This window comes from Drosophila guanche, unplaced genomic scaffold, assembly GCF_900245975.1.
Source record: "Drosophila guanche unplaced genomic scaffold, DGUA_6, whole genome shotgun sequence".
Classification (NCBI taxonomy): domain Eukaryota; kingdom Metazoa; phylum Arthropoda; class Insecta; order Diptera; family Drosophilidae; genus Drosophila; species Drosophila guanche.
The window spans coordinates 3,867,393-3,890,860 of NW_022995746.1; the positions used below are offsets into that span (position 1 = coordinate 3,867,393).

General features: G+C 42.5%; 4 protein-coding genes across 4 annotated transcripts; 2 read left to right on the plus strand and 2 right to left on the minus strand.

Annotated features, from left to right (window-relative positions):
- The first annotated feature begins 4,102 nt into the window (after positions 1-4,102).
- On the plus strand, positions 4,103-12,105 carry LOC117582368. The gene is made up of 4 exons (XM_034270027.1): positions 4,103-4,264; positions 4,320-4,693; positions 11,834-11,838; positions 12,072-12,105. The coding sequence occupies exons 1-4, from the start codon at positions 4,186-4,188 to the stop codon at positions 12,088-12,090; spliced, it is 477 nt and encodes a 158-aa protein (XP_034125918.1). The 5' UTR covers positions 4,103-4,185; the 3' UTR covers positions 12,091-12,105.
- LOC117582367 lies at positions 11,395-13,391 on the minus strand. Its single transcript, XM_034270025.1, has one exon. It carries the CDS (start codon positions 13,365-13,367, stop codon positions 11,445-11,447), a length of 1,923 nt encoding a protein of 640 aa, XP_034125916.1. The 5' UTR covers positions 13,368-13,391; the 3' UTR covers positions 11,395-11,444.
- Positions 13,392-13,824: 433 nt separating this feature from the next.
- Positions 13,825-15,660, minus strand: LOC117582220. The gene has a single exon (XM_034269828.1). The coding sequence runs from the start codon at positions 15,658-15,660 to the stop codon at positions 13,825-13,827; it is 1,836 nt and encodes a 611-aa protein (XP_034125719.1).
- A 4,353-nt stretch (positions 15,661-20,013) lies between these two features.
- LOC117582120 lies at positions 20,014-20,557 on the plus strand. The gene is made up of 2 exons (XM_034269698.1): positions 20,014-20,153; positions 20,214-20,557. Exons 1-2 carry the CDS (start codon positions 20,084-20,086, stop codon positions 20,453-20,455), a joined length of 312 nt encoding a protein of 103 aa, XP_034125589.1. The 5' UTR covers positions 20,014-20,083; the 3' UTR covers positions 20,456-20,557.
- Positions 20,558-23,468: the final 2,911 nt, after the last annotated feature.

Genomic DNA, 23,468 nt, shown 5'->3' on the forward strand with positions numbered 1-23,468 from the left:
TGCTTTGCCAGCAGCCCCAGTCATCATCCGAATCATCATCATCATCCTCTCGTGTCGGCTGTGTGACGCACTCTTGAAACCGAAATGCTTTTCATTATGCGCCCTAATGTCTATGGCCTTTATTTCTAATGCGTGCATAAGGACTCTCCACTCTTGGCCCTGCTCTGACTTGGCCGTCTCTTTGCATTCAGAGTGTCTGTGTTTCGTCAGCGTGTGTGTGTTTTTCCTGACGCCGCACACATTATGGGGATTCACTTGGTTTATTTGTATTATTTCTTGGCGCTGGATTATTTTTATCATCGCTCATGCATGTAATTTATTATAATGATTTACACATTAAGTATCATTAAGCCGAGTGCTCGTTACGGTGTAAGGGGATAAATTGCAACTAATTGTGCACAATGCGGCGTGATATATGTGAAACTTTAATGAGAATCGGACAAATATGTGCACACACACACAAACACATTAACTGAGATTCCATCGAACTCTCCACCCTTCCATCCATTCGCACAGATATTAATAATCTGGCATCGGAATGAGAATTTCACGCAATTCCTCTCGACGGCATCTTAATGAGCAACTTTTCTGCGTGGGTTGTGGGTTGATGGTTTTCGGTGGGTGGAAGGAAAATGATTGCGGAAACCTCATCATGCAAAAACGTGCCACACCGAAACTTTCCGCCAGCGCGCTGCTCATCAATTCGAGCTAAGAAAACTTTGACTTTGTGTGTGATATTTATGGCAGCTCCTGCTCTTCCCTGGAGTTCATTAATTTTTGGGAATTCGCTTCACCCGCAATTATTCATCAAGCTTGCAGTTTCCTCCTGCCGGATGGAAGTTTTCCTTATCAGTTAGACAAACAACACACACATAAGCCAGACTTTCCAGACAGAGCCTGAGATATTGATTTAATGCATTGCCAGATACCGGAAAGTATTTGGTGTGGAATAAATGAACATTTGTTATTGAGTTTGGGTTGAATAGGATAATCGAGTTATACCTGTGCCAGTTGTGCTGCAACCCCCCAAAAACCTGCCAAAACTTTGAACATCGTCTCTGTCATCTCTCATTGTAAAAGATATGAGCTTAAAGGCAAATACCCCCCATCAACGTCAAGAACCACTCCACATCCTGCTAAATGTTGACGTATGCATTTCCCCCAACAGGAAATATGCATTAAAAATACCCCAGTCATGCGATATTTCCTTTCTATCTCAAATTTAGCACACAGCGCTGGCCAACTTTCGATTTTTGTGTGGGAGCAGTGGCGGTTACACAACAAATTGGCACCAGACTTTATTGCCCCAGTTTTTCCCTTCTTTTTATTTATTTTTTCCGTTTTTTGCAAGGGGTTTCTATTTTTTGCGGCTGGCGCCGCCTGCACCTTGACACTTTTGCAATTGTCGCATGGAAATATTTTTTTCTGCCGCTGTTATTCTTACTCAATTTGTTACTTTGTTGCCTTTCCATTGTTGTTTGTGTTTTTGTGGATTTTACATATTCGTTTATTTTTGTGCCTTCTATTTTTTTAGTTTTTTATTTATGGTTAGTGCTGCAGAATATTTCAGCATCAACCGAAAAAAGAAGAAGGTACGTCCGATGGACCAAAACTATGTGGGAGCCATTTCAGTTGTGGTTTTTTTTTTGCGTTCTTTTACTGCTCTTTCGTTTCCATGAATAAATCATGGTGTACAGTGGGGAATAGTTGGGTACAAAAAGGGGAGATTGAATGGAACATTACTGTTAATGTTTGATAATATTGTAGACCAGTTTTTGATGTTCGTTTTGCCTCTGAATAAGTAGTGGAAAGAGGTGACATTAACCAAAGGCAAAGAGAATTTAAAATATATATAAATTACTCAAGTGAAAATTCTAGAAAAATTAATTGAAAAGTTAAAGGGAGAGTCCAAGCTTAGACTACATTTTATTATTTATTTAAGCTAATCAAAAAACTTGTTTTAAGTCCCAGCGAACTCAAGTAATCATGAGAAATATAAGAGAATTATTTCTGGAATAAATCGTATGCTTAGGCATCTTCAACCCATCTTAAATTGTCAATTTCTGTTTTATCCTTTCAGCATTTTTCTAATTTTCTACATTTTCCTGGCTCCATTAGTGGGAATATTCCCCCTCCAATGCCAAACACAGCTTGAAGCCAAAGTAAACTAAGCAAATCTGCTGGCAATTTAATCCTTTTGAAATTTGCTTTAATTAACTCGAATAATAAGCGGCATCCGCATTCCCTACCAACCCATACACTCTGCCTCCTTTTTATGCTGTTTGTGGGCTTATGAGCTTTGGCACTTTGTGGTTGGAAGTTTGGTTTTTTGTGCTCCTTTTTGGCAGTCGGATTTCCGACATTTGGCAAAGCAAATTTCAGCAGAGCAGGACTAATAAGCCAAACAAGAGACGGCGCGGGGAGCAGCAGAATGTGAGAGCGAAAGAGAAGGAGAAGGTTAAGGGGAGTGGCACACAGACAAAGTTAATACGAGACAGCTGCCCCCGCAGTTTGTGGGCAATTGAAAAGTTTATTAATAACCAGCAGTAGAAGAAGCAGCAGCAGCAGCAGTAGCGGTGGCATGCAGCTCGCGGCGTAACTTTAAAGCGATTTCCGCTTTTTTATTTATAAGTATGATTTTTATTTTTAATTAAATGAAGTCGCGGTAGGGAGGAATGCAGAAGGAAATGTAATTATATTTGAACAGCATGCGAAATATGTTTTAATTTATTAAATTAAAATAAGCAGCAACAAAAACGGAAAGCGGGGCACACAAGAAACAAACAAACAAAAAAAAACAGAAAAAATAAAAGAAAACGCAAAGGAACCAGCGAGCCGCAAACGGAGTGCCCAAAGCAATTTAAACCAACGTCACATGCTGCGTATGCGTAATGTGCTCGCAACAAAATCAACGTTATGCAAATTTTAATGCGAGCATAAGGCGGAAACGAAAACGCGCCACGCTTCTCAGTTCTCTCTTGATTCTTGTCGAGGCCAAGCAAAGGGTATCGATGGCATGCTGGAATAAAACACGTCGATAATTGCAGACAATACAATGGGTGCTAAATGAAGACCCTATGAATGAGTGAAACACTTTCGATGAATGGAGTTCAGCTTAGACATTTTATGAAAATCATTGCCTACTTTTAAGGGACACCCAAGCAGATTACACAAACACGGAAAGTAAGACTATGACTGTAACTACTATATTCCATACAATATTTTAAAACTATTCCATGCAACATGTTTAAAAGCAAGCGACGCAGCCCATTGTATATGGAGCACTCATCATCTCAGCTGTTGCTAAAGGCACAATTGCTGCACGCACATCTGTACATATGTACTTTTGTATGCAAATGAATTAAAAACCCGACTACAAACTCAATTTAAAGTTCAGATATATAAGAGGCAGAGGGTATCAACTAAAGTCAACCCAAATAAGCGTCAGTCTTTCTTCTTGCCATTTGGCCTGCAGTGGTATTTGCATACATGTAAATACATACATATGTATGTGTGTACATATGTACATACATATGCTTATGTATGTGCCAGAGCACTCTCGTGGCGCGAAATTACATTTTGTTGCACACACACGCAGAAAGAGAGCAAGAGAGGAGCGAGGAAAATTGTAATGAGCTTATTAAGTCATATTAAAGTCCAAGTACAACCAATTTGATAAAAACAGCAACTGACATGCAGACAGCCGACGACACACACATGAAAATGTGTGTTTAAGCCCAATTTTTATGATCGCATTTGGCATTAATGTTAATAGCAAATGGCGCAGACACAGCTATGTATGTATGTAGGCATGTGACTATATAATAAATGAGCTCGGCAGCAGGTGGCTTAACAGTTGTTGGATGTACATATATACATGTGGGGAGTGGCTCAGCTCAGGCTGCCAGTTGGCTTGATTAACATTTTTATATGCTGCCCAGAGCGGTAAATCATTTTTAACTGATCTTAATTGAGCATGATCTATGACGCACTTACAATTTTAATATAATGCTGACATCCGTAAATTATTTTTATCATAAATCCTTGATTCATACTTCAGTTGAGAGTTTTGTTTGGTTAAGAAGTTCAGTCGATTTTAACAGTCTCAACGTAACAGACGAACGGAACAAAATAAAATACCAAAAAAATTAAAAAAATATTAGTTTCACAATATATTTTTTCGATATGTCTTACAGCACCGCCTTATCGATGGCACAGAGCCTGATCTCCAATATACAGATCGTCGGACAGGCCCACTTGGCAAGTAAGTAAAGATTGACACAGTCAATCCATCAACCGCTGTAATGTTAAACTTGCAGCTCAAATACCGAAGATAGATGCTGCCTTCCGCCTGGTGGGACCTGCACTCAAGAGCACCACTGGAAAGATATTGATTTCATTCGTCGTCGGCTATTATGCAACCAAGAAGCTCTCACTGATTTGCTACAAAATGCTGGGACGCAAGCCAGCTGATGAGGAAGAATCGGCCGTTTTCCTCATGCCTCTGCAACTCACCTTGGAACAGTTGTCCACATTTAATGGACAAGATAATAAGCCAACTTACACGGCTTTGCATGGCAAGATTTACGATCTGACATCGTGCATGATGCGCCAGGATGATGCAATTTTCCATCTCATTGCTGGTTGCAATGCTGGTCCAATACTTTCTAAGGCATACGAAGCCATTGGAATCAGTGACGTATACCAAATGCAGCGTTGGGAGTTGTTGATTGAGGCAGAATGCCCAATCGTTGGTCACTTGATTGAAAATTTGGATTTGAATGAAGTTAATTCCCATCAGTGTGACACCGACGACGGGTCAACCATCGATTTTGGTTACAACCAAGTTGACTAATTTTCATTCCATCTTTATTTTCTTAAAATGTTCTTCTGTTACAAAGTTTAATGCATTCAATTTTAAAATATATTTTGGTAATAACTCAAACGGGAAGTCAGTCGGCCGAAATAGTGTATCAAAGTTTTCATGGGCTCAGCTCTGATTAATTTCTACAAAGTCTCCTGCCGTTTTTCTTCACGGTTCACCGAATCTTTGGCATCTGCATGAAAAGTTTGCTCTTTTTGTTTCTGTTTTGTCCTTTCAGTGCTTTGACAACAAAAAATCGACTACAGCAAATGTCGATAGCAACAAATTTGTTGTCGTGTTTTCTCTGCTTTGCACTTTAATTTTCCCTTCCCTGTCGATGCTATAATTTTTCTTTTCCGGCAAATTGTTGACTTTGTCAAGTTGTCGCCGTATTTCGGTGGCCTTGGCTGTTTTCTTTTATTTCTTTGTGTGTATGTCAGCGTGCGGGAAAAACTTTGTGCCAAATACGCAATTGACTGAAATTGAATTGAAAGAGGCGATGAACCCAGCTGGTGAAGGGGTGTAGGGGTGTGGAGAGGGGGGAGCATAACACTAAGTGTGACTGAAAAAAGGAAAACAGAAAATGCCATCAGGTGCTACACAGCTAATAAAATCAAAATTGCTTTTGCCTTTGCTGAAAAGTTTTGGCAGTCTACGTGCTTAAGGAATTTAAAAAAGTTGTCCAAAAATTGTTAAGCACACACTTCAAAATCAGCCAAATGTGCAAATGTAACACACACACACACTCATTCCCAAGTGGCAGAAGAGAACATTCCTGGCAGCGTGTTTTGGGTGGGGTAAAGTGTTATTTGATGTGTTGAATTTGATCAAGCGCAAAGGTGACAAGAAGGCCCAAAAGTCAACAGCCACAGAAGGGAAGAGAGTCAGCGCAAAGGATAATAAAGTATATCTGAAAGAGTGAGTGTGTGTGTGTTAGAGGGGTTTCAAGTGGTTGACGTGGAGGGAGCTAAAGTAAGAAATTGACTTAGGACAGCGTTTATAGTAAGGGAAACCCCGTAAAGTTTAAATTAACATATCTACATATGTGGACTGGGATGCTGATATTATTTTTAGATTTTTATTTACAGACAAAAGCTTAGGTCTGAGCAATTTGTGCTTTTTATTCTTATTTATTTCGCAATTCTCAATTTAAATTGCCCTCTTTCTTCTCTCCTATTATTAATTATGAAACCACATTATTGGAAGAATTTCTACTACATTTTTCGTAGCCACGCCCCATGACTTTGCCATTTATGGCTTTCTATAATTTTTGCCAAAGAAACAATTTATTACCATCTGGTTGTCATGTGCAAACGATGCTGGTGGCTGCTCCCCCATCCACACACCTCACTATACTACGTCTCGTTCATTCATTTTAATGTTTTACGTGACCCATTCGAAATCGAATCGAATGACTCATTAAATGCAGAGCAGACCAAAACAGGAAGTGAGGCTGCAGATGCCACACGAGTGCTGTTTGTGTGTGTTGCGAGGTGAAAGGCAATTAACCATAAGAGCTTATGCCATGGAACGTGCCTAATTGCCAGAAAACTGTACTCGAATCTGGTTTTTGGTCTACACTTAGTCAAAATGGTTTTTGTTGTGCCTCCAATGAGTACAGATGTCTATTTGGTTGTTTGAGTATATGTGTGGCAAACAATTAGTTTTCCAATTTGAAACTGAAATGTTTGCAAACAGCACAAATTAAATTCCCTCCAAACTGCAGTCTTTGCCAAAGAGGAATTAGTGGAATCCCTCGCACTGGTAGATCTCTTCTTTGTAGCAAAAGTTTGCACTGCTCTTTGCCAGTTCGCCAGTCGCTGCTTGCCAAAGTTAATTTAATTAGTTTTCATTTATCTAAAGTACACGCTTCATTACATAATTTAACAATTCATTGGATTGAGCCAAGTGCTGTGGTAATTGAAAATCGAGTCACGCTTAAGACCTCCCCAAATCCCACTCCTTGCTGGAAACCAATTCAATCCAAGCTGGTCCTACTCTACAAATGCTCCTTACTTCTTAGTCTGGTTATGCACTCTTAAAAAAGGGTCCACTTCACGTCACAACAAATAAGTCACAGTAAGCTTCCACAGCAGAATCGAATATATATTTTTCCTGTTCTATTTCCATGTTTCCTTAAACATTCTGGATGTATCTTTTAGCCATTGACTCTGATAGTGTATCAGCAGCTTCGGCATTTGAAAGCTTACCTTCTCCTTTTGGTTTTTATGTTCATTTTGTTATTATTGCCGCCAGACAATTGCTAATGGTCGCTGTAATTATCATTAAATGCTGCGCTTTCTTTTTTATCCCATTTTTCTCTCTCTCTCTCTCTCTCTCTCTCTTTGTCTCTCCCTGTCTGTCTTTTTCCTTTTCAACCTCCATCTTTCTCTTCTCGCTTGTGTTCGTTCGAGGGACACAATGGCCATAGGAAAACAGCTGCTGGCTACATTTTAATGTGTTTGTAAACGGATTAAACTGCACTTGGCTCCCTTGATTTGATTGCATTGAGGCTTATTTGCCATTCATGCGAATTTTGAGAGATTGCATCAAAAGCACATTTGAGGGAGGATAAAACAACCATTTAAGCACCACAAAAATATCAATTGAAGCACATCCTATAAATAGACTCTAAATAGATTATCTCTTATGACAAGATGATTTCCCATATTTTTTAAAATTTAATTAGTTCGCCTTGGCAGTTCTGTTGCTTCAATTTTGGCAAATGTCATAGAAAAGCCAAATGTCATGCAATCATCCGCTTCTGACAATATTTGTTGCTTCATTTTTTGTATCTACCAAAATTTCAATGCTTTTGCTGGAAGAGAATTTGATTTACAAATTGCAATGGAGGCTGGACTTCATCTTCTCCGTCAGCACTTGAATGGTTTTTTTTTTTGTTGGAATGAAGGCATAAATCCATGTCCCCAAAAATGGCACAGAACAAGATAGAAACGAAACGAAACGAATTCTGGACCATTTTCAACTCATATATCAATCCTAATTGCAACTCAGAAACGAGCAAAAGAGCACAACTGAGTGGGGGCATGCAATTTGTGTGCTCAAGAGTTGACCTAATGCAATTTTAGGCCATCCAAGAACTTCGGCCACACATTCTCGAATTTCGAAAAAAATTCTTTCTCAGCCTGAAACTACAAACTTTTTCCAAAAATGAAAGGCATACATGTATGAGGATGAGGATATGCACATAAAAGATCAGATAAATTTTTATGGAAGATTGTAAGCATTAAAATAAAACTGTGTTCGTTCTCTGGTTTAATTTTTGTTATAATTTGTTTGTTTTGGTTTATCCAGAAAGCGTCTGAAGCGACTGTCCATGGCACCTGCTATTTAAGTTATTTAAAATCCATGCTGCTTGTCGTCTTATCTGGGAAAATACTGCAGCTATTTGCTTTATAAAATATATCCATGTGCATTGCTATTACGTGTATTTTTTTAGCATTGATATTAATAAGCTCTCCTTAAAAACTGGAAACCCTGGCAAATTAGTAAGCAGGTACACAATTTACTCTTCTCTATCTTCTCTTAATTTTTACACAGTTTTAATACCTTATCAAGTGATGAAGTTTTACGGCCAATCAGAGCTGCTTTCAAGAATCAATTAACGGACAGCAATCTGGAATTATCAAATGTAAGCGCACAACGGACCTTCAGCTTACGTCCGTGGCTTACGCTTTCGTGGTGTGTTGCCAATTTGGCCCTATTCATGCATCTGACCAAATGTAATCCTCTGCTTTCTGCCCTCATGAACATATTCCCATCCCATGTTCGTGATTTGCAAACACATTGAAAATGCCACAGAAGAGGGAAAACCGAAAGAGAGGGTACAACTCCACTGCTCTTCACCATTCAGATCATGTGGTAGAGTCCAGATTAAGGATTTCCCAGCAGAATGAGAATGAAGCGGGAGCATTCGCATTCATAACTATTTCAATATTTGCATTTTTGAAACGGATGGAAATGTCGGAGTCATGGTCAGGCTCAGTGCGTGGGCCCGGGCTTTGGTCGAGGCATCGAACTGCATTTGGATATCAATAATTTATTCATATGTAAAGCCAGCAAGAGTTGGGGGTATGTGGACCGTGGCCTGGTGCTTCATTAAGCGCACACGAATGAAGAGGCTCCTATCCGGCCACACCCCCAGTTGTGCAGTAGGCGCAATATCCTTCCGCTTTCGAGGTGGCCCCACTGAACCGGAGGTACCATTCACTGGCAGCATGGAGTGAGGAAGAGCAAGGGAATTGCGGTTAAGCAGCGATTGAAACGCCTTAAATGCAATCGATTGTAACTGATTCACTCATAATGAAAGATAATTAGTAGGAGGGAGACGCAACAGAGGTCCATGGGTTGGGTATTTTCGCAGAACATTTCTTATATTTGAAGGTGAATATAATTGGCAAAGCAATTAACGTCTAAGGTGGATCTCCAGAGCAGGATCCAGCAGGCTTTTCATTGGGTGTTACATATGATGTGTTTCACTAGCTGGTCTGATGTTTCATGTTCTGACAGGATATTTGGGGCTTCGAAAAGGGGTTTCTGAACCTCGAATGAACCCTCCTGTCGGTTCTTTCATCTCGTTTTTTTTTACTATAACTGACGTTGGTATGTGTAAGCACATACGCTTGCACATATGTATACATATTTTGAGTAATATTTCGTAGAGTCTTTGGTTAATGTAGATATTAATATCGATATTTTCCCAAGAGCTTTCCCAACAGCCGCGCGGCTGTTGTCGTTGTCGTTTGCTTTTGTTGGACCATTAAAAAGGGCCACAGACTGGCTGTCGTCTTGTGTATATGTTATGCGAGTACTTTATATTCAAAAGTATGTAATTTGCAAAAATGTCCGCTCCGCAGGCTGGCACAAAGAGCAACGACAACAGCTGCGTTCGTCACATTAACCCGATGGCAGTGGGGAATCTGAGCTGGGGTTGGAAACCTGTGCATGAGTGCGAGGACTGTGTCCTCGTACCGTATGCCTGGTGCCTGGGCCTGGGCCCTTGGGCTGACAGCTTTTTTGTGGGTCGCCGTCACTGTCGCCGTCGTCGTCAGGTCGCGGTTAATTATGTTTTTTGTATGTTCTCACGCATACCAAAAGGCAAAAGAGCGTCGCCGTCGTCTGGCCTCTGTGAATCTGTGTGTGGGCCTGCTGTTGTGTGTGTTGTGTGGGAGTGTGTGTGATTATCGTCTCGGATTTAATGCGTACTTTGATGTGAAACATTGCTAATTTGGCTTTTTATGTTTCCCTAACGCTGACGCTGCTCGCGGTCTTGCCATTGCCTTTCGGTCGGGTGCTGTTGCTCTTTTTTTTGTGCCATATTTAAAGCCTTATTAATGCTTGGCTGGTGGCGTTTTTACGTTGCTTTGGTTTCAATTATGAGGTATCTGAACACCGAGCACACGAGTGTGGTGAGTGATTAACGACCTCGAGATTAGCTTCAGTAAATCCAAAATGTAATTAGTTGCATATATTTGGAGGTTTTGCGAAGTTCGGTTAAAAGTTATGATTATGGATTTACCTTCTGCTTTGGTCTGCTTTTTGTTTCAGTGCCTAATTTTTCTTTGATATAAAATCATTTTTCTTTTGCGACTATTACTCCAATATAATCCTTTTTGCCCACCCACTTCACCACCATTTCCTGTTTTTTTATCCTTAAAGCTGCTTACACTCCATGCCAATGGGAGATCCTACGTTGTTTCAATTAATACTCGCAAAAACACTCTCGACTTAGGGGCATGTCAGGCAACGCTCCTTTTTTGTGAATTGTGAAATTTGATTTATGGCAGTTTCCCAGGCATCTCACATTTCACTCTTCACTTTTCACTTTGCTGCCGATGACAGGCATCGCACAAGCCAAGGCAAAAAGCAGAATCCAAAGGAAAAAACACAGCACACTAAAACAAATGGCAGACATAAATCCATCATCATCAACATTATCATGATGGGCGAAGCCAAGCCGAGCATTTGAACAAATTGAGTGCAAGCAATTTGCTTGCTTCTGGGCCCCAGTTATGTCAGGGCCTGACAAGGCCACATGAAGGAAAATTTGGAGAATAATTTAGACAAATATTGCTCACATGAAGTGCGTTTCATTAATGGTACAGTTTCTCAGCACTTAATTTAAATAAATTGACATACTGTAGAGGAATTAACTCCATTAAATGCCACATTTAATCTTCTGCATCCTATTATTGACTGAGCCTCTACAGAGATAAGTAACAAATTATCCCACATAATTTATTGCATCATCGACTTGTCAAAGGGCAAAAGGCAAGAAGAAATGCTTGACATTCAATGAAGCCGAAAGCGGTTTACAACAAAGCAGTCAAACAAGCAAGAGTCTGCCTTTGGGCGGAAACATAAATGAAATACCAAATGATGTAAAATGTTATGAAAATTCCAAATGTCAGGGCATAAGCAAATAATGAGAGCTTAAATAAAGTTTGATCCTGATCAAAAATTAATCAATTAACAATTATTGGCAAGCCACAAACAACAGACACACAAAATACGCATTTTTAACCTTTATTCTCTTTAAATATTCAATTTGTTCTCGATGCTACACTGCACAATAGCAAAAGGGTTCCAACTGAAGCTCGCTAATACAGTTGCTGTTGTTGTTACGCTGCATAATACGAATGATCTCTCCTGCCTGGTGCAAGACCCCATCCGTCAGTCTTGATGTGGCCTCAAAGTAAGCATCGCCTGGAATCGTTTGAAAGCGCACGGTGAAGTCTCTCTTGTCATGTCTGTGGGTCACATGCGGCACCGAAGAGAACGCGCTGACCACAGCCTTGAGCTCCAGCTGAAGACACATGGGAAAGGGTTCCAGAAGCTGATTGATCGATAGTAGAGCTGCGCGTGCCACAAGTGCGACCGTAGGATCATCCAATTGAAGGGGAGTCAGTTTTTGGCACAGACAAAACGCAACGGGAACGTTGGAAGTGTTGCAAGTGCGCCACGAAGGAACTGGCAGGAAGAGGCTGACGCCACGAGGTGTCTCAGACCCGCGTAGCTTCCATAGGAGACTTGACTTCTGCTTCAAACGATTATCCCGCAATGAATCCAGATGGAGAAGATCCTTCATGGTCTCGTACATATCGTATGTCGTAATCAGACTGTGGCTGTTGCTCTCTAGATTCTTAATGGCCAGTGGATAGCGTTCCTTCATCCACTTGGGGTAGAGCGTGAACAGCATGGGTTGATTGTCCTCCAGCATACCCTGAAAGGTTCTACGAAATGATCCCCATCGCGAACCATGGTCGGACATGAAGAATATGAAGGTATTGTTGGTGATACCCGTATCCTCCAAATGCCTCAGTAGTCCCACAAAACGCTGATCGATCGTCGAAGCAAAGTTGAAGTACTCATGAATGCCCTGGGACCACCAGTACAAAGAGAAGAATGGATACCTTTGCATATGGGGAAGAATGTTATCCACCATTTCCAGCAATATATCCGTAAGTAAGCGTCCACCGGAGCATGTTGTGTCACTACGGGTGCCACCCATTCTATTCATGAGTTTCTGGGCCGGACGTAGATAGTAGTCCGTGGGCTTTGAGCCAAAGCCGGGCTTCAAATAATTGAAAAGACTTGCACCAGGATAATCTTCACCCAATGTTGTATTATAGCCAGCCTGCTTAAAGTCCTTCCAAATCACAGGGCAATCGTCCATGCGCCGAATCTTCTTCCAATACTTTTCATTCTCTTTTGCACTCTCCCCAGTCAACATGGCAATCAGATTCGGAAAGGTATTCAATCCGACCTTGTTGTAGCCCCAAAATTCCACATGGGACATGACGTTGCGTAAATAGTAAGCAGTACGTGGCATTTGGCGCAGAAAGTTCAGATGGGAAACACTATCCAAACCAAGGATCATGACAGAAATCAGAGGTTCGTCCAACTCAGTTTCATTTGCTTTGTGCCATTTCTCCAGGATTCTTGAGTGTTCCAATAATTTCTCCGGCGGAGGCTGGATGAAAAAATGCACATCTTCATGTAGTAATTTCTGGAAATGGTGGCACGAAACACGCAGGTACACAGCATTTCGCACGTTCCAGCGATATGGAGGCACCAAGTGCGATTTAAATCTTTTGTAGCGGGTTATGTTCCAGTCACTTATGCATGTATATCGATCAAAATAGCATTTAATGTCTTTCTCATTGTCAAGATTATTGTCAATAAGGATCTGATCGATGCCGCGTATCAGCTCCAGGTGCCAGCTTCCATTGAAAACATTCTTTGTAAACCATTTAGCTTGCCTGCATCCATACCTGGTCGAAGACTTTGCGACGTAGCTCTCAATCTCTGGGTTCATCACATCCATGGCAATCATTTTGCAGCCCGCGTTGTTCACAAAGTACGCATTTTCGATTTTGGGTCCAATGTCCATGTCCGTGCACACGTATGCGTACAGAGCCAGGCATGACAGGATCACCGCCAAACCCATTTTTCGGAAAGATTTCTCATCTGGCCAGAACATTTTTCATACAATTTCAACTTTAGTTTGAATTTTTTTCTTAACAAACAAACAGTGAATATTTTGCTGACCAACTGACAGGAAATGCACAGATATTAAATATAAAATTGCGCAGGGCAGCAGCTCTAACAGAGCAACAGCGCTGTTAAAAAGCCACTTTAACAGTCTGTAGCCACTGCCCGTAACAGCGCTCTGTTATCGCTCTCTGACTGCAGAAACAAACAAAGGGCGAATTCGCTCCACGGCGAATTTCATTTATGAGAGAATAACGCAAAGCAAAAACGGCTGAGAGCGAAAAGAAGATCGGGGAGATTCAATCCAGCCTCGTAAAAGGTTTCAAGCGCTGGTAATATCTGTTCTAATATGAACTAAACATAGTTTCATTACATGAAACAACACACTCTTTCAATTTTTTATTGTTGCGTTGTTGGATGATAAGTACAGGCTGCAAAAGCTGGCATTAAAATGCACAATAGCAGTAGGGTTCCAGCTCGAGCTCGCTAATACAGTTACTGTTGGAGTTGCTAGTATCATCGATGCGGAGGATATCTCCAGCCAGGGATAATACACCACCCGTCATCCGGTAGGTGGACTCAAAGTAAGCATCGCCTGGAATCGTTTGGAAGCGCACAGTGATGTCCCTCATATCATGTTCTTGTGTCATATGAGGGGTCGATGAGTAGGCGCTAACAACGTTCTTGAGCTGGAGCTGATGACACATCTGATAGGTTTCGAGCAGCTTATTGATCGACAGAACTGCTTTGCCGGCGGCAAGCTGCACTTCTCGAGCATTCACCTGCACAGGTTTCAGCTCGTGGCACAAACAATGTATGACGGGGATGTTGGAGGTGTTGCAAGTGCGCCACGTGGGCACTGGCAGGAAGAGGCTGACGCCACGGGGTGTTTCAGAACCGCGCTTCTTCCATAAGAGACTTGACTTCTGCTTGAGGCGACTCTCCTGCAATGAATCCAGGTGGAGGAGGTCCCTCATGGTCTCGTAGATGTCGTATGTCGTAATCAGACTGTGGCTATTGCTCTCCAGGTTCTTGATGGCCAGCGGATAGCGTTCCTTCATCCACTTTGGGTAGAGCGTGAACAGCATGGGTTGATTGTCCTCCAGCATACCCTGAAAGGTCTTCCGGAACGAGCCCCAGTGCGAGCCATGATCCGACATGAAGAATATAAAGGTATTGTTGGTGATTCCTGTATCATGCAGATGCCTCAATAGCCCCGCAAAGCGCTGATCGACTAAGGAAGGAAAATTGAAGTAGTCATGGAAGCCCTGGCCCCACCAAAAGTACGAGAAGAAGGGATGCCTTTGCATGTGGGGCAGCAGGCTCTCAACCATCTCCAGCAAAATATCCGTGAGTGTGCGGCCAGCCGAGCACCAGGCAATGGACTCTGTGCTAAAGACCCTCAACATGGTATTCACTACTGGACGCAGATAATGATCAGTTGGCATTGAGGCGAATCCAGGCTTCAAGAAGTTAAACAGACTGTATTCAGGATAATCTTCACCCAAGGTTGTATTATAGCCAGCCTGCTTAAAGTCCTTCCAAATCACAGGGCAATCGTCCATGCGCTTTTGGGGCTTCCAATAATTTTCATTCTCCTCCTCACTCTGACCCGTCAACATGGCAATCAGATTCGGAAAGGAATTCAAACCGACCTTGTTGTAGCCCCAAAATTCCACGTGAGACATTTCATTGCGTATATAGTAAGCAGTACGTGGCATTTGGCGCAGAAAGTTCAGATGGGAAACACTATCCAATCCCAGGATCATCACCGAAATAAGCGGCTCTTCGGGTTCAGCTATATTGGCTTTTCCCCATTTCTTCAAGCTGTTTGGTTTCACAAGTAATTCTTGCGGCGGTGGTTGAATGAAGAAATGCACATCTTCGTGGAGTAGTTTCTTGGAATTGTAGCAAAAGACACGTAGATAAATGGCCGGTCCCACCTCCCAGCGGTATGGATGTGTCAGATTGAATATAACCGGTCTGTAGTGCTCAAGTTGACTGTCGCTCTTCCCATCGAATCGATCGTACTCGCACTCTATGCTAGTTTCACTCTCGATGTTGTGCTCAATCAGGATCTGATCAATGTCGCGCATCAGCTCCAGGTACCAGTTGCCATTCCGGAGATTCGCACCGAACCAGGTTTCATCGTCACACGTGTACTCTCCAGGTGGCTTGGTCATGTGGCCCTGTATCTCGGGGCTCGTCACATCCAGTGCAATCATTTTGCAGCCCTCGTTGTTCACAAAGTAAGCATTTTCAATTTTGGGTCCCGTGTCCATGTCCATACACACGTATGCGTACAGAGCCAGACACGAGAGGATCATACAGAGAGCAATTTTGCGAAAAGTTATCTCATTTAGCCGTAACATTTTTAAAACATGTAATTTAAGCAGTCACCAAGTGCCGACAATGTCAGAGTTTGCTGTATTTTGGCTATGCTTCGTTTCAGTGCACAGCAACCTCAGACCGAGAAGTTCCCATGAGGCGGTGTGCCGCAGTATTTGCCGTCAAATGAAATCCCAACATCATCGAGGTGGCTTACCAGGTGCCAACAAGCGTTGCAGCAGTGTCTGAAGTCGCGAAAGAAATGCGACAGCTGCAAGTCATCAAGTTGGCAGCGCCCAGAGAATTCCCACCAAAGTAAGTGCCACAAGAGCTCCAGGTGGCAGGGAGGGGAGACAGCGCTTCTGTCTCATATTTTTGTCATATTCCCTGGCGCCATTTTGTTGGCTAGCAATTTAATTTCATATTTTATGCAGTCAAAATCCGCGTAGAGTATGCGACAAAAATGGCTATTCTCTTCTCGGTCCTTGGTCTTGGCAAACTGCTGCAGTCTCGGTGGGCCAGTGAGGGGATTGCACTGTAATAAAGTCAGACCTGATGGCGACATTCTCTACTTTTTGAGCAGCTAAAAAAAGGGAGTTCGGAAGTGCTTAAGTTGCAGCTTTAAGCGGTTCCAGATGAGAGGAAGTCTGTTGTAAGGAGTCAAGTTTAAAGGCGTCGTGGGTCTAGAAAAAACCTTCGAGTCATGTAGGTGAAGAGTATAATTATATAATTTATATACATCGCTACAGAGAAAGACATCATTCTAGAGCTGAAAATGCCACCTCTCCCCAAAAGCTGAGCTTAGCACAAGTTCCCATATTTCCCATTTTGATAAACTTTCGAACAGGATTCTCCACCATTTGAGGGTATCTCTGGGCCATAACTTTTGATTTTACACGTCAAACTTCCACCAATTAGTGGCCGCCACTGGAACCAGGGCCCTTTAAAGTTTTGCCGCATGAATTGGCAAATGCCAGGACTGGCTGCCAACTGAAACTTTGGGCTCACCCTCTTCACAGGTAGGCGGAAGCATGGGAACACAGCGGATATATCGATGGATAGGGGCATAGATGGGAAGGTGTGGCAGGACATCGCTCAGCAGGCCGACAGTTGGGCACACTGCTGGACAAACTGCGATTCCGAACTAATGGCATAAGCCGCTTATGTACCATGTACTCGTCCTGGTAGTTTGCTCTTACTTTTAACCCACTCACCAGCAACAACTTTTTTAGGATTAAAGCAGCTTTACCCAACGCACACATAGAGAGACAGAGAGGGAGAGGGGGAGCATAGAGAAAGAGTGGGAGAGTGGGAGGGAGGGCTTGAAAGGCAATGAGTGGGTGTAGAAGCGAGAGAAAAAGCAAACGCTTTATAGTTTCAATATTTGCCCTGTCCTGTTCGGGCAAAATCCCTTGGGCACATAGAGCAAACGTTGCACGGATTTATAAATGTACTCGCAAACATTTAGCCAAACTTTAAGAGCGACTGAGAAAGAGTCAGAGAAACAGAAACAGATAGAGAGGGAGAGGGAGAGGGAGAGGGAGAGACAAAGGGAGAGTGGTATTATTTTCATTTTAAAGGAGCTGAGTTTTATTGTTTTTGGCCAATTAGTTCTTGGGCTCTAACCCGTCTCGGCAATACTCTTCAATCTCTCCCCAAGGTGTCCTTAGCCGCACCAAAATTTGTATACTCTCTCTCTCCGTCAGGGTATTAGGAAGATTATCACGGCATACCAGGAAGCAAGTGTACAGAAGGCTTCAAGCGAATGGATGTGCTAGTCTTCGCCTGTAAAGTTTACATTTGATTTGGCATTATCCATATTATACAAAAGTCAAATATATGCAAGTAGCTGGCATACGTTGTCGCTTTGTATATGAATTATGTTTAGGGTATTCCAAGTTTCGCTGATAATCCACACTTCCACTTAGTTTTTATCCGTTTTTCGTGTGAAGCTGAGAGACTGAAGACACGGATAGCTGGTGAAATATTCCATTCTGAGTGCTTAAGTTGCTGTTGAAATGATTTATGTGGCAAGTTTATTTATTGCACCTCAATGAATTTAAATTCAAATGTTTCGCAAAAGTAGCCGGATGGCGTAGAGTCCGGAGAATATGCCCTGAACAGGCAAAAATACGGCTGAAAAAAACTCAGGGGATAATCGAATTGGAAAGCGGAAAATAGGGAATGAAAAAGACACACAGCAAAGCTTCAATTGTTCAAATTTTGAGGAGATAACAAAAAATGGAATACATATACATTGATACGGATTATGTTATTTATGGCTGATGTGGAAAAGGGTTTGATCGGGAAAAAATGGTTGAACACAAAAGGATAAATTGTGTTTATTCGCTTGGAAACATTTCTGCTTCCCTTCCTCTTTTCAGGCAGATTGCAAATGATGAGATTCAAATTATCCAAGGAGAAATAATCGAACTAAATTGTTAACCAGCAAGCAGGGCAATTGTTTGGTGTGTAAATTGAATATCAAATGAATTTCTGAAGCAATCATTTTCAGAAATTTGACCTCTTTATTAAATGCTGTTTTTAATGAAATTAAATAGAACTCTGCAATATGCTAACCACATAGACACAAACACACACGAACACACACACACAAGTATTGGACAGAAATGAGCAAATTATTTCCATCAGTTATTAGAGAGCCACACACAAAGAAGCAACAAACAGCACAAGGATAACTGACACAGGACATTGCCTGACAAGGACAATTACGGCATCCAAGTCAAGTGGAGGAGTGTCAGCCGCAGTCGCAGGATGAACTGGAGGGGCAGCAGACAAGTAGCTGGTGGATGACCACAGCAACCACAGTCAAGCCATGATGATGATGATACTCTGACCAGGATGGACTGCAGCCATCCAGGACTTCTGGCAGTGAGCAGGTCAAGTGAGATGGACAAAGAGAGACAGCCTGAAAGAGACAAAATCGTATAGATACTCGTGGATTAAGTATGAGAGGATGAGAGGTGCACAATGAGAGTGATAGAGGACGTGGTTCAGGGACAACCACAAATATCAATACGGTAACTAATTGTTCAGATTGTTCCAAAAAAGTTCCCCACTGAAAACAGTTTTCATCCTCCCCCCAAAGCAATTTCTCAAAGAAAACCTCAAGGCCTCAATATTTCGTTTTCACCTTTGCCATTGTTTCTTTTTGTTATTCCTTTTGGGCAACACAATTTTTGGCAATTCCAAACAATAAGTTGCCATTTTACTGCCGAATGCTTAACCTTGTCCCCAATCGAAAAGGGAGCAGTCAAGTCCTACAGCGTCCCCGACCCATGCTCCCCCAGATGTTGCCCAAGATTATTTTCATTTTCACCATTTTCTTGGTTCTCTTTGTTCGGTTGCCTAGAAAAGGAGAGAATGGCTGAGCAGGAAGAGGAGGCGGGAAAGTAGCCTTCGTGGGCTGAAGCCTAATCAGATATTTACGCCACAGGCGGCGGCTTCAGGTCGGAAATATATCCTGCGGCACACAGGTCTGCCTCCTCCTCCTCCTCCTCCAAACACAGAATCCACCCACAGTCCCCGTATCACATTTGAGCTTTGGGCTTTCGACTCTCGCTGGGCGTTAAAATAAATGAGAAGCATTTAAGGACAAATCCCCATGGCAGACCAACATCCGAGTCCGAGTCCAAATCCGAATCAATATGCCTGGCCGCACCATGTGAGCGGCGCTCTGTGTTTTCGGTGGGGTATCCTGGGAACTCTCCCACTCTCAATCTCACTCTGTTCCACTTAATTGGAAGCATTTGTCAAAAATTGCATTGCAAAGTTGGGAATTTCTGTATACATTTCTCAGTGGAGGCGTGGCATAAATCCCTAATGTCCAAGCACAAACATCCAGCACATCTGCATTGGAACGTGTCCAAGTAGGAGAGGCCCAGGAATCGGGTCACAGTTTCCACTTTCTCTTGAGCTGGCGGAGCACTCATTGTGTGTTCCCTCCTTTGATGCATGTGTGTGGACTGAGGAAAAAAAGGAGAGGAAAGGAAAGAGGGAAGCAAAGAAAAGTTTGTGGAGCACATTTCACTTGACCTGGTTGGGTGGTACCGATTGCCAGAGAGGAAACTGTTTGAGCCCGTTGGTTGGAAGAGTATAAGAAGTTTGCCATACAGTTGCATTGTATGCCAAGGCGAAGAATCGCATCGTGTGTGGTTTGATGAATCTACTAGAAAAAGCAGAATGAGAATGGATTACAAAGATTCAAGATTTTTGCTTTCTTAATTGACAAAAATCGTTGATTCTCCAGGGCAACTCGGTTGGGTGACACTTTCGAGTTTTTTTCCATTACTCAACAAGCCTCTGATTTTGTTTGCAACCTCAAATTAAATACGAAAAATTTAAACGACAGTAAATATGAATTCCCAGAACGAAGAAAACTTGTTTGCATCCAACCAGCAGGGCGATAATCGCAATACACAAGAAGGTATGTCAGCCAATATATTTTCAAGTGTGTGTCCATTTGGTAATTATATGCAACTTGCAGTGGCCGGTGGAGAAGTGGCATCGGACGGTACTCAACCGGCAGAGGCAGAGCCAGGCCCACAAATTGCAGCGGAGGCAACTGCCGCAGGTGCCATCAACAACACCGTTCCGTGTGTCCAGCAAAGACGCACTCGCACCCAGCAACAGACATTTCGATACACTGAAAACGAATTGCGTCAGATTAGACAGCAACTTTTCCGTCCGGTTCAAGAAGCTTACTTGACAGTGCGTTTCTGGTACTAGAGGATGGATTAAACTCAATATTGTTTAACCATTTCTGAATCTTCTTCTTTTTGAATTTCTTCCTCGAGGCATGTTGCTTCGACGACCCAGTGCTGTTATTTCCACTAAAAGTGGCCACCAACGAAAGGGGCGAAGAGAATAAGATCTGCAATTTGTGTTTCATCCATTTTCATAGCATTTTTATAGCCTCGATTTTTAATTAATTTGCTTCCCTCTCTACCCTCTCTCTCTCTCTCTCTCTCTCTCATCCTCGTAGCCTTCCTTTGAGTTTGTTTTCGTGGTTCTGTTTCTTTAATTGTTTTCGTGTTCCGTTTTTGTTTATTTTCCAGCGAGTTTTCTTGCCTCTGGAAAGCATTTGCCAATTGCCACTGATTAAATCTTTAAAAATGCAGCAAAAGTCGAAATGATTTCTCCACGGAAAGGCACTCTGCACTCTCAGCTCTGACTTTTGTCGTAATAATAAGAAGGGAAGTTCGTCTGAAGAAAGGCTGCTTTATGTTCGGTCATAAATATTAAATAAGCTCGCAGACGCAGTCATAAACTTTCGAGAGACAAATCATAAAACGAAGAGAAACAAAAATTGCATCCATCATTGTGCCGCGGAAAGACGGGAAAATCCCATCCAAGAAAAATATGATGTAAAATGTGTCATGATAGAAGAACCCGTGTGAGGAACTAGATCACGAGAGTTGGGAATGCTAATTGGACAGATAGAATCCCAACCTCTCCAGCATCTCTTCTCCCTCTAAGCGGACAACCCCTCCCTTTGGACCACCAACATTCGTCACACCCAAAAAGGTTATATTTCTGGAGAAGGAAATCTTGAAATATTACAAAGGACAAACTCCACTTGATTTTTCTTTAATCATCGCCTTTCTTCGGACATTACTGGCTGCCCCGCTGGGAAGGATTTTCGACGGAGGAAAAAATTTAATAAAAATGTCAGAAAATATACGAATGGAGGAGGCATGCGACCACCCACGATAATTATGAAATTGATGTAATTTTTCCAGCTGTCACCGGAGGAAAGTTTTCCAGCTGCGGGACTCTGGCAGAGAACTGACCAACCGACGGCTTTAAGGGCGATTATGGCAAAGAGAAGAGTGGCATCCGAGTGAGTGATTTGCATGATGATGCTTCACATGCTCTTCCGTCTCCTCCTCCCTCCTTCGGCACCCACATGAATAAATTCCTGTGGGCAATTTTGGACAAACTTTCAGGCATGTTGAAGTAAACGGGAAGGAGAAGGAAAAGAAAGGATGTGGGCTTACACGTGCTGGCAGTGTCATTCCGGTAACATTTTGACAATTTGTGGAAAACAAACAGGAAAATCAGCGAAAGGCGGAAGGNTATGGGACATGAACGGGTATGAGGAGGAATAATATCCCCGAGAGTTGGGAATGCTTATTGCCTAGCCGTTACAGATATAATTCTAACTTCTCTAGCATCCGTTCCTTTGGCCTTCCTTTTTCCATTTATTAATCAAATCGTTCCCCTCCCTTTGGACCACTAACATTCGTCACACCCAAAAAAGTTATATTTCTGGAGAAGGAAATCTTGAAATATTACAAAGGACAAACTCCACTTGATTTTTCTTTAATCATCGCCTTTCTTCGGACATTACTGGCTGCCCCGCTGGGAAGGATTTTCGACGGAGGAAAAAATTTAATAAAAATGTCAGAAAATATACGAATGGAGGAGGCATGCGACCACCCACGATAATTATGAAATTGATGTAATTTTTCCAGCTGTCACCGGAGGAAAGTTTTCCAGCTGCGGGACTCTGGCAGAGAACTGACCAACCGACGGCTTTAAGGGCGATTATGGCAAAGAGAAGAGTGGCATCCGAGTGAGTGATTTGCATGATGATGCTTCACATGCTCTTCCGTCTCCTCCTCCCTCCTTCGGCACCCACATGAATAAATTCCTGTGGGCAATTTTGGACAAACTTTCAGGCATGTTGAAGTAAACGGGAAGGAGAAGGAAAAGAAAGGATGTGGGCTTACACGTGCTGGCAGTGTCATTCCGGTAACATTTTGACAATTTGTGGAAAACAAACAGGAAAATCAGCGAAAGGCGGAAGGAGCAAAATGTCGGATGTCCCTCTGCTAAATAATTCATAAATATGCAACGCATTTCCCAACTTGCTCAGTGTTCTGTGGAAAATGTTTCCCAGTCGATGACAGGCGAAAGAAAATGCGAGCACAGATTTGTCGAACAAGAAGAATGTCTCGAAGGTGAGGCTGCCCCAGAACCTCTGAGCGTATCCATTTGCTAGACATTTCCACGAATATTCGGGGAGACTTCTGGCTATGCAAATCAGTTGAATGCGAAATTAGTTCGCAGAAAAGATATCCATCGTAATAATATATGATACATATAATGGGAACAAGAGACATGGATTGGATCTATCATTTCTATTAACTAATTTCAAGCATTGAATAATTTCTGCAATGCTTATTCCGCATTTAAATTTCCTTCACTTCGTGGCACTTGACAGTATCCCACTCCAGACCCGCATTATACTTCCCTCGACACTCTCCAACCCTCTGCCAACTGTTTGCGGAACCAACAAACCAATCTCCTTTCTGCTCCCCGCTACTCCTTGGATCTCTTCCACTGCTCCACATCCGTTTTATGGTTTTGCACTTAGCAATTAACGAGTTTACTTTTTTTAGTGCTACTCCCAGAACCCGCATGAAGTGGACATGTCCGCCTTTCTCTCCTCCCGTCCTCATCCACTATCATCTGCTTTCCCACCTCTTTTCCCCCCGTGCCGAAACATCTCCCAGCTGGCTCGTTGCTCTCAATTAGAGTGTCACTTCCGTTTGGAATTTAGCTCGCTGCTGGACAAATTTACCTATGTGCAAGTGCCACCACTTGCTCCACCTGCAGCTCCTCCTTCACTTGGTTACTCCCTCTCTCTCTCTCTCTCTCTCTCTCTCAGCTGCCATAAAACAGAACTCGGACACGAACTGCAATGCGGTGTTTGCCTCTTTGGGGGATGCCCCAG

Excerpts from the sequence above, each read along its gene's own strand:
- LOC117582368 (XM_034270027.1), top strand. The coding sequence starts at position 4,186 with ATGTCTTACAGCACCGCCTTATCGATGGCACAGAGCCTGATCTCCAAT. Across the intron at positions 4,265-4,319 it reads CGGACAGGCCCACTTGGCAA|CTCAAATACCGAAGATAGAT; the intron begins GTAAGTAAAGAT and ends TTAAACTTGCAG.
- LOC117582120 (XM_034269698.1), top strand. The coding sequence starts at position 20,084 with ATGAATTCCCAGAACGAAGAAAACTTGTTTGCATCCAACCAGCAGGGC. Across the intron at positions 20,154-20,213 it reads TAATCGCAATACACAAGAAG|TGGCCGGTGGAGAAGTGGCA; the intron begins GTATGTCAGCCA and ends TGCAACTTGCAG.
- LOC117582220 (XM_034269828.1), bottom strand. The coding sequence starts at position 15,660 with ATGGACACGGGACCCAAAATTGAAAATGCTTACTTTGTGAACAACGAG.
- LOC117582367 (XM_034270025.1), bottom strand. The coding sequence starts at position 13,367 with ATGTTCTGGCCAGATGAGAAATCTTTCCGAAAAATGGGTTTGGCGGTG.